Source organism: Triticum aestivum, chromosome 3B (assembly GCF_018294505.1).
Source record: "Triticum aestivum cultivar Chinese Spring chromosome 3B, IWGSC CS RefSeq v2.1, whole genome shotgun sequence".
Classification (NCBI taxonomy): Eukaryota; Viridiplantae; Streptophyta; class Magnoliopsida; order Poales; family Poaceae; genus Triticum; species Triticum aestivum.
In genome coordinates, this window is record NC_057801.1 from 790,100,014 (window position 1) to 790,111,437 (window position 11,424).

The 11,424-nt window shown below is 46.3% G+C and overlaps 1 protein-coding gene across 1 annotated transcript; it reads left to right on the forward strand.

Annotated features, from left to right (window-relative positions):
- The first annotated feature begins 238 nt into the window (after positions 1-238).
- Positions 239-1,971, forward strand: LOC123066597 (F-box protein At5g49610-like). The gene has a single exon (XM_044489648.1). The coding sequence runs from the start codon at positions 298-300 to the stop codon at positions 1,501-1,503; it is 1,206 nt and encodes a 401-aa protein (XP_044345583.1). The 5' UTR covers positions 239-297; the 3' UTR covers positions 1,504-1,971.
- The last annotated feature ends 9,453 nt before the right edge of the window (positions 1,972-11,424 follow it).

The window sequence follows — 11,424 nt, forward strand, 5'->3', positions numbered from 1 at the left end:
CACATAGATTCGTCTCTTCAGATAGGAAAAATGGTAATATTGGTTAAAGTGTCAAAGGGAGAATGATAAACAATCAACCTAGGTGATGAGACTATTGAAGAAGCCTTTACGACTGATGAATAAATAAAAACTAACTAAAAATGCATCAAGTAAGTTGCGAGAGGGCTTAATCCACCGTTGGTTGGCACTTTAATATTCGTGCAAATCATATTTGCCCAATTTTCCACCAGGCCTCGCCGCAGCAGCCCAAAATTCAGGTCAAACCCTAAGATTCGCCGTCGCCGGCGAGCACCTGCGATGGCTGGCGGCGGCGCTGGATCCGTGGTGAACGGGACGCCGCGCAGGCGCGACCATGCCGCCGTCCCCGCCCCCCTCCCTGACGAGGTCGTCCAGTGGGAAATCCTCGTCCGCGTGCCGGCGAAGGAGCTCCTCCGCTGCCGCGCGGCCTGCCGCTCCTGGCGTCGCCTCGCCTCCGACGCCGCGTTCCTGATGGCCCACCACCGCCGCCAGCCATCCCTCCCGCTGGTCTTCTTCCGCACCAGGAGTAACGACTACGCCGCCCACGCCGTGGTTGATGCCTTGGATATCCGGCGAACCCCCGCCGCTCGCCGGCCCGTCCTCGGGTTCGACGACTACAACAAAGATCGACGTAGCTTCACCATCCACGCCTCCTGCGACGGGCTCCTCCTCCTTTCCCTCTCCAACCACCGCTTCTACATCTGCAACCCGGCGACGCGCCAGTGGCTCCAGCTCCCGGATCTGACCGGCGGCAGTGTCGCGGCCCTGTACCCTCACCGCCCGTCGGGCGACTACCGTGTCCTCTTCTGGAAGTATCCAGACAACAAGAGCTGCAGGGTCGCCTACTACGTCCTCACCGTCAGCTCGTTCCAGGGACAACAGCGATGCATCGGGCTGCCAGTGGCCTCGCCATCCATGAACAAGGACAGGTCCTGGTGGCACCTTCAAGCCTCCGAGCACCCGCCTCTCCTGCTACATGGCTGCCTACATTGGCATGCTTTCAACAGCAAGATAGTAATTTTCGACACGGTGGCAGAGTCATTCAGCTGGGCGCAATCTCCCACAGCCACCAGCTCGGCACATCTGCTTCAGATGGATGGTATGCTCGGCATCGGCTGCATAGATACGGCTACCATGACCGCGAAAGCGTGGGTGTTGGAGGACTACGAGGCAGAAGTATGGTCATCAAAGTACCGGACGGAATTGCCGGAGGAGGAGATGATGGAAGATGGTAAATGTGTTCAGTGTCTATACGGCAAGGTTGTGTCTGAGAACGGAGATATGCTGCTAATCGGTCGCATTTGTTGGTCCCTCTCCCTGTTTCACTGTGACAACAAGGGCGACTTGATCCAGAAATTCCTATGGGAGAACGTTGATCCAAAGCTTCTCGGGATCTCTTTCAAAGAGAGCCTAGTCAGGCATCCATTCTTCCAGAGGAAAGATGGCAGCCGTGTGAGGCTGCCACGCTTTCTCCGAGGGCTGTAGGGGAGCTAGCACTGGTGCTTCTTCTTGATGGTCTCCTTGCTTACTATCGCTGTGAGTATCTAGCTAGAAAATACTCCCTTTGTGACCTAAAACGTCTTATAAAAGTTTACAAGAGGGAGTAATTACTAAGTAGGAGGGAGGTTGGACTCTTTGCTTGTCTATATATGTACTCTAGATACATCCATTTGAGCGACAAGTAATTCCGGACGGAGGGAGTATGATCCAAATGTTAATGCATGCCTGCACTCACACCATGCTTATTCAAAATTTTCCTTTATAGTTTTGCTACTCTATAATATATGCTGAGAATGTGTATAAAACCTTGTGGAAGATGCAAGGATGACACTGATCTGTTTTAACCTTGGTAAGAATCTGTTCTGCGAATTGCAAATTGTAGTGTTCTACAGAGCTACAATCTGCAAGATGGGGGAAAATATTTTACAGAGATTTGTGGTAGCTTATAGATAACAAAACTGATGATATGCTTGCATGAATAGTAGTCATTGTCCTTGGTACTGAAATAGCAGAATACCAGGTGGTTACCGGTAGGTTCTTGATAAGCATTAGAACTTCTGGAGTCTCACTTCTTGAGACTTATGGGGTGTGTGTTGGACCACTTTCATCAAAATGTCAGTGTACCTATCTACTGCTTCAGCCTATCTACCGCTAAAAGTGCCCAACTATTCGATGATTATCTATCTGTGGAGTGCTATCGGCACGTGCTTGGTTAGCTGTCTGGCGCCCAACATATTAGGTTTGCTTGTATTGGCAGAATCACAGTTACAGTTCACAGTGACAGTTTGAAAATATACATGCCAAAACCCCGGAAGTTCCTTCGCAGAGGTCTGATACTTTCTCAAATTGGAAGGAAGTTGTGATAGTATCCTGGACTTGGCAGTAATGAACGAATGATCTTAGATATATAGAATCAAGAATCAAGCAAGGAAGTACTAGTGTGCCGCAACACTGGTTAATTTAGTTTTTTTTTCCCATGGCTTGTGTCCACTTCCAGCTTCATGCTAGAATGGGCTGACCCATTCTCAGCGGTTCATTTTTCGCTTTTTCTAATCTTCAGAAACATCCTCGATCATTTAGCTTATGTTTATCCTGGTTGCCTTTTTTCCACCCTGACTAGCAGGAGAATAGAGCAATAGCTGTAACATTATTTTGGAACTGAAAGGAAGCCTCTCCACATTTGAATTTCCCATTCCATACGAAATTCCTGCAGATTTCAAGTCTACCCAGCCCCATTTTAAGTTTACCCATCTGACGTGGCTGTCTACAAATATGTCACGATCTGAACCACAAAAAACAGAGTGACGCATTATCTAAAATAGCACCACCATCTACGCAGTTTGCAATTTGCTGAGCTGTATTTTTGATGATGTGATCTCACAGTTACTTCCGCGGATTGGAAGAGTTGAGACTTGAGACAGATGGTACGCGTGGCATCAGTTATATAGACGACGCTATGACGGTTTACGAGATGGAGGGTCTGGTCGCTGAAGCACTGGACTAAATTGCCAGCGGTGAAGATGAGGCTTGTTGCAGAGAGTATGAGATGATTGTAATACGAGGAACTTCTCCTTGCTTATAATTTTCTTATATATAAAGCTTTCAGAGAAGAGTGGTGTTGTTTTTCCTCGCATCTTTCTGTGGAAAATTAGACAACCATTAGATATTTTTGTCTCTTTTGTCAGGACATGGGGCTAAGATCGCCTTTTGGTTATGAAAACTGAAAAAAGTAGACTATTTGATTTTGCTAGTTTCTGGCTTCAGCTTATGCTATGATACCCATAGAAATTGTTCATTTCGGTTTCTCAGCTGATGTGTCTATAATAGGAAACCCATCCAGATTTCTGGTGTTTACATCTGCAGCAGATGGGTTTTATTCGAGGTAAATACATCACAGGTGCTTGAACTTGTCACGAATGTGCACTTTGGTGCCTGAACTTGCAAAATACATTGAACTGGTTCCATAACTTGGCATGGACGTGCATATACGGTTCAAATCTTGTTTTTATACGTCCATGACGCCAACAGGCACTCCAGGATGTAAGGGACAAGGCGTATGGCCTGGGTTTTTTTTGCCGAAACCCCCTAGAATAAATTTTTTCTTACAAATAGGCCCTCAAAGAGAAAATAAATTGGTCCGGGGTTTGAACCACACGCGCAGGTGTGCGTGCCTAGCCAATCTACCTGTTCAAATTTAGTGTCAGGAAAGGATTCATACACTTTATAAACATAAAGCTGAACAATGTAAATTAAAAATATTATTCCAGCAATATAGTGCCATTGCTCTGAACCTGCAACCAGGGGCTATATAGCGGCCGCACGTACCACTATAACCGACGACATCGAATGGTAAAATGATAAATTTAGGTCTGTAATATAACGAGCCCGTGTGACTAAAATGGACCACAGTGTGGATCAAGTTTCAACGGGTTTGTTCTTTTTCATTTCATTCAAAAAAATACGTTAATTATTATCATGTTACAAACAATATACATATATGTAAAACAAATTATGTTAAAAAGTTCATATAATTTCATGAAATACATATGCAGAAATTTAATAGAAATGCACATAATAAAATTATGAATTAGAATAAAATTTATAATTTGAAAATATGCTTTTATTTCAAAAAATCAACGTTCTAAATAGCAGGGTATGGCATATAGCGGCGACCCTTAAAAACAGCTATAGCTAGGCTATAGCGAGGCTATAGCGGCAAATTGTACATGAAATCATTTAGCGGCAACATGCTCAAACAGCTATAGCAGAACTATAGCGAGGCTATGGCCGGCTATTTAAAACTATGAAAAATATTAAAGTAATTTTGAAATGTTCATATATTTAAATAAATTTGCATATAATTTTAAATTTTTGCATTTTTAGTAAACTATTTATGTAGTATATCAATGTGTTCATGCTTTAACAAAAAATTGTGTTGTTTTAAAAAGTTTATATAGTATATAAGTTTGTGTGTTTTTTAGAAAAAATACAAGCCTAGTGTGCCATTAGACTGCGGACCCTCACATGAATAATACCTGAATCATATAAACATTTTACTCATTCATAAATATTTTCAATTTAATGAATATGTTTTAAAATAACACGTGAATTATTTTTAAAATGACACAAAGATTATTGCATTATTTTGAAATTATGTTTGTTATACAGTCATAAAGAGTACTTGTACTTTTGATACATGACAACTCATTGGTCGGAGTGCATCCGTGCTTGGTCTACAAGCTTTGTTCTGATGTTTGGGTCACTGATCCGATGCTGTTTTTGCTGGATTATTTCTATTTATTTTGTTCGGCCAAGTGTTTATAAAAGTTATGAATCATTAAATATCAGGAAATGTGAAGTTGTCGAGTGGTTAGCAGCATGCACTTGACTGGTACGTCCTTGGTTTGATCCAGCACACCAGTTTTAATTTATATCTTATAGTTATACTCCCAGTTTTTATTTTATAATTTGTCAGTTTCGCCATAATGGCCTTATTGTAAGAAAATAATTCCCGAGGTTTCCCCACAAAAAATAGGCCACACACCCTTGTCAATGACAGCGGGCCCCATGGCACGATGGCGCGCCTCTTCGGCTTCGTGGACGTATACAAACGCCATTTGAACCGTATATGCACGTCCATGCCAAGTTATGGAACCAGTTCAATGTATTTTGCAAGTTCAGGCTCTAAAGTGTACATCCATGGCAAGTTCAAGCACCACTGGTGTATTTACCTTGTTTTATTCCCATGATAAATCTTGCATTCTGATACGCTGTCACTTGCGGTTTGTTCCCCTATTCTGTTTCGGAATGAAGTTGCAACTTTATTTGCGAGAGCGACATGGACACAGCATCTCTTCGGTTCTGCAGGTGAAACAAGAACCAATTTTGATTCGCGGATTTTAAAAAAGTAGATAAATGTAAACAACGTGGCATGCTGAAGCCAGACAAGGAAAACGAAGGTTGCAACAGCATAGCCATAGTTCTACTTAGTTGCTTCATCTTTTAGTATCTGAGAAATAAAAATTTGACTAACTCAAGAACTAAAAAGCAATCAGAATGAAGAGGTACATCTGGGAAATACAGGGCTGGCGAAAATAGCAGTCAACACAACATCAATGTGCTTCGTGAAAGAGACTCTTCATACGTTTCATGTGCATGCAGATCCTGCTAGGGAGAGGGACCGAGAGAAAGAGGTAGGGATGCACGTGGGCGTCCCGCATTGACCCGCAAAATCAATCCGCTAGTACAAAATAAACTAACTCTGTTAAACAAAAGCTACAACTAATTTTACTCATTTTGTATACGAGGTGGGCATCCCGCATTGACCCGCAAAATCAATCCGTTAGTACAAAATAAACTAACTCTATTAAACAAAAGCTCCAACTAATTTTACTCATTTTGTATATGAGGTGGGCATCCCGCATTGACCCGCAAAATCAATCCGCTAGTACAAAATAAACTAACTCTATTAAACAAAAGCTACAACTAATTTTACTCATTTTGTATACGAGATGGGCATCCCGCTTTGACCCGCAAAATCAATCCGCTAGTACAAAATAAACTAACTCTATTAAACAAAAGCTACAACTAATTTTACTCATTTTGTATACGAAGAGGGACGGGTCCGGACGCTGAAAGAGGGCACATGCAATAACTGACCCTTGTGCGCCGGTGAGGGTTGCAGCTACGACGCCGCTCTATGGGCAGGGGCCTGGCCCTGTTCTCTCCCTCCCGCAAGGCTTTGGCCGGCGCAGGGCTCTCGGCCGAGCAAAGGTGTCGGGTGCGTGGCGGGACGGCGGGAGATGGTTGCATGGAGGCTAGGTGCATGGGCGGCATGGGGACACACGTGCCCGGCGAGGGTCGCAGCTACGGTGGCACTCTGTGGGCAGGGGTCGGGCCCAATCTGGGTTCCCAGCGGACTGCGGCCAGATCTGGTTACCCCACGGAGGCGCCGGTCACCTACAGTGAGCGTTTGTGTCTGTTGCGTGTTGGTCGTGATGAGGATGACCAGGGACGCACCATTGCAGAGGCTGACCTGGTTGGCAGGTGTTCGGCTTTTGCAGTGCGGTTTGGCGGGTTTTCCGACCTGTTCTGGTGTGCGTCCAGATGCCCGACGGAGGCTCCACCACCATCAGCTAGTTCGCAAGTGGTGCCAGTTTTGTATGGCCCTTTTCAGGGTGCATTTGGACTTGCACCATTTGTGGTGCTGACGGGGATATGTACCAGGGGTGGCCCATCAAGAGGACATGAAGGGAGCTCCGGGGCAGGGGCCCGCAAGGCCCAACAGAAGGACGAACAGACTTACGGGCATCTTGCCTCCCAAGTCATGAAGGGCGGCTCCTTAGATTGCATCTCCCCACTATAAACCCTAACCTTCCCCGCCTATATATGGGGAGGTTAGGGAAGCCCTCGAGGCATCCAATCTCAAAAAGGCAACTCTCGGTAGCTGTCTAAATTCCACCATAATAATCCCTTGCATGAGGCATCCCATCACCATGAATAAGAAGCAACAGAAAGTAGGGTATTACTCTCCGGAGGCCCGGACCTGCGTAACTTGTGTGTGGGCTCCATCCCAATACTTCTGACCACGTCAGGAACCCTACCTAGAGATCTGGAGGTATTGTGCACCGTTAGTTGGCGCGCCAGGAACGAGCGACTTTGGTTGGAGACCTAACCCGGGGTGGAGATCCAGAAGAGGCCGAAAAATTCACGCCAGACCAGACCTTCACGTTCAGCTCTTCCGAGCTGGACGTAGACGGCTCGGGGCAACTCTTTGATGTCTCGCCCGTGTCGTTCATCGACTACATGCGTTTTGGGATGATTGAGTTTATCTTGTTGAACTAGCAAGGAGTTGGGTAGGATTCCTCGGCTCAAACTATATCACAAGGAGAATATTCGCGAGCTGCTGCCCTTAGGGAGAAGGCTGGGACGCCTTCAACCCATCGACCCTCCCAGAGCCCAAGGTTAGCATGATTTTTCCCAACGGCAGAAACACGCTAGAACTAAAAACTTACGCATCGCGCTATCTACATGGCAGAACCAATAAACAGTGAGCTCCTCACGTGATCAGATGAAACAGTGACGTTCAACATCAACGACCACACCGAGATCATCCCCCACCCGGGCAGACATACCCTAGTGGTAGATCCAATTGTCGAGGGATGCCGCCTCTCACATGTCCTGATGGATGGAGGCAACGGCCTGAACATAATCTTCCCCGACCTCAAAACAAGATGGGGGTCTCCCTATCTAGCCTACAAAGTTTAGATGCAGGTTTCCACGGCTTAATACCAGGACACCCTGTCCGCCCACTAGGGTGGATCGAACTATAGGTCGTCTTCGGGGGCGAAGACAACTTCCGGACCGAACAACTTCAGTACGATGTCACTCCCTTCCACGGCGGTACAATGCAATCGTCGGTAATCGACGTATGTGAAGTTTTTTTTTTTTGCGGGGGTAAAAAGAAGTGTATTACTCAAGAGCAAATAAATTCATCCCTACACAGACTAGGAATATTAGCTGGTCCAGAACGGAGCCAAACAATCGTGCGGTTCTCCGATCTACCAAAGTTTGCTAGAACATGACTTACATTATTTTGCTCTCTAGTAATATGAGTAACTACACACTCTCTTTGACCCAAAAGAAACTTGATCTCAGAAATTACCATGGCGTATATGGATATATTATGTTCTGTTGATGTGATCATCTCGACTGCCATCTTGCTATCACATTCCAGGATGATTGGAAGTTCCGTCCACTGAAGCGCCAAAGCCAATCCTTCCATGCAGGCAGCAAGCTCAGCATGCATGACGTCAGGGCAGGAAAAAAGAGAGCGGCAAGCCGGGAAGACGATGGCGCCGTCCTAGTCACGCAATATCATGCCGACACCTGCAGTACCATCGGCCGTAGACAGTGACCCATCAACATTCAGCTTGGTCCATCTTGTAGGAGGAGGCTGCCATTTAGAAGGTGGTGGCTTTGGACTTTTTGCATGCAACAATGGCTGAGCCACACTATATCTGCCACCATCTTCCCTTTCACTAGCTCCACCGTGGAATAGTGTTGCAGGTTCAACAAGGAGGACACATAGCTTTGCAGAAAACATTTAGATGCTTCCACTGGTGGTGCTGGCTTATGATGGGTAATTTCATTCCGCACATGCCAGCACCTCCACAACAACATCAATAGACGCAGCCGATCGCCGTCATTCAAGTCCTCCATGGAGTGTAAGAGCCACTCCGGCCCGGTATTACACATCGACGTAATCTCAGGGATGCACCACACCTTTGCCATAGCTTGCCAGAGTTCCACTGCACGAGGACACCTACAAAAAGTGTGAAATGTGTCCTCACGCTCGAGTCCACATAATGGACATATGTCAGTTGTTCCAATGTGGCGATCAAACTTGTTAGCCCAAGTTGCAAGTGAATTTGTCGCCACTCGCCATCCGAATACACGCACCTTAGGAGGAGCAGGGCACCTCCATATTGATGCCCAGACGGCACGTCACCCGTCCGGTGCCCTGCTCGCCGTGACTAAAGAAGGACGGAGCTTGTCCTTGAGCGCCAGTCGATACGCACTATGCACGGTGAAGATACCGTTGCGTTTAGGACGTCGTCGCCCAATCTCGGTGAAGCTTTAATCTTCAGAATTTCTTGCACATCCACCGGTAGAAAATAGCGTCGCAACAAGTCGCCTCGCCATGCACCGTGCACGTCCAGTAGCTCACTCACCCGACGGAGTCGACATCGGCCTTGGGGGGAGATGGGTGGCCGCCCTGTTGGATGAGGGATCCAAGAGTCTCGCCAGACTCTAACCGAGGCTCCATTACCTATGCACCACACAAGCCCTTGTTTTAGAAGTTCCAAACCGTGCACGATGGAATGCCATTTTTGGGATGCGTTGCTGGTGAAGACCGTGTCCTCCATACGTCCATGCGGGAAATATTGGGCTCTCAGTACACGAGCACAAAGACTGTCAGGGAAAGCCATGATCCTCCAGGCCTGCCGAGCAAGCATAGCCTGGTTAAATAGACGAAAATCCTTGAAACCCATACCTCCTGAAGCTTTGGGCCTAAGTAACTGATCCCACGCTTTCCAATGTGTTTTCCGTTTGCCCTTCGTTGCACCCCACCAATAGCTGTGGATCATATGGCCAAGATCATTGCATGTGCTGCGAGGAAATTTGAAGACACTCATCAAGAAGGTAGGAAGTGCATGTGCAACCACTTTTTATCAAAACTTCCCTTCCTGCTTGTGACATTAATTCTCCCCACTGTATGATACGCTTAGTGAGTTGTTGCTGCAAATTCTTTAACTTCTCCTTGGAGAAGCGGCCATTGGGAGTTGGCAGCCCAAGATATTTCTCGTCAAAATTAGCATTAGTCACCTCCAGAGTTTGCATAACAATCTGCTTGTCCACATCCCTAAAGCGGTGACTGAACAAGATAAAGCACTTGGCTGGATTGATCAATTGTCCAGTAGCACTAGCATATTTTTGAAGTACCTGCTTGACTTGATTTGCTTCACCCGCATTGGCTCGAAAGAATAAAAGTGTGTCGTCCGCGAACAAGAGATGTGAGATACCAGACGTCTGCGGACACACCCTGATTGGGGTAATATTATGGGCTGCAATTTCCTGTTTCAGGATAACATCCAAACCATCAACAACAAATAGAAAAAGAAATGGAGAGAGAGGGTCTCCCTGCCGTAGCCCGCGTAACAGTGCGAATGAATCTGAGAGGGCTCCATTAAGTTTGATTGATCAGCTCACCGAGGTGACACACCTCATAATCCAATTCACCCATCGGTGAGAGAAGCCCAACTGTTTCATCACTCGCTCCAGAAACACCCAATGTACTCTGTCATATGCTTTCGAGAGGTCAAGTTTATAAGCACAAAAACTTTGATCCGGATATTTCTCATGCTTGATAGAATGGATACACTCAAAAGCAATCAAAGCATTGTTCGTAATTAATCTGCCTGGGACAAAAGCGCTCTGCTCTGGGGAGACGAGATCATCAAGATAGGGGCGCAGGCGATTAACCAAACATTTTGATATAACCTTGTAAATGACGTTACAAAGGCTGATGGGCCGAAAATATGTGATCTGTAAGGGGTTATCTATCTTTGGGATGAGTACGATAGTGGTACTGTTCACCCCCTCTGGCATCACACCCATGACAAAAAAAGCTTAACGGAGTTAATGATGTCCTCCTTGAGCACTGACCAATGCCTCTGGAAGAACCTGGCAGGGAACCCGTCCGGTCCTGGTGCCTTTAAGGGACCAATTTGGAACATGGCATCAACAATCTCCTTGTCAGTGAGCTCGGAACAAAGCTTATCATTCATAATACTTGTCACCTTGGGCTGAACAAGACGCACAACGTCTCCAGGATCAAGAAGATGGTCAGCAGAAAAGATACTTTGAAAATACTCATTTTCCATACCCATCATAGTTGCCTGCTCCGTATGAACGACACCATGAGCATCAGTGAGACCTTTGATCCGGTTTTTTGCTGCAATTGTCTCAAGTTTTTGCTACTACCGCTTTTGTGTTTGCTACATCCATTCACGAGGCCATGGTGCTTTACGACTCAGATGCGACCGACGATGGGGAGGACGACATTTTTGCTGCAACAGTCTCATTTTTTGCTACTACCACCTTTGTGTTTGCTACATCCATTCACGAGCTATAATGCTTTTACGGCTTAGATGCGACCGGTGACGATGAGGACGACATTTTTGCTGCAACTCCCTCGATTTTTTGCTACTAGTAGCTACGTGTTGTGCTACATCCATTCACGGGGCTATGGTGCTTCAAGCGTGGTGGCGAGCATGAAACAAGATGCTGGTGGTGGGTTGCCGTGAATCCGGGCGACGAGAACTAGCATTGAGCAGAAGGGGA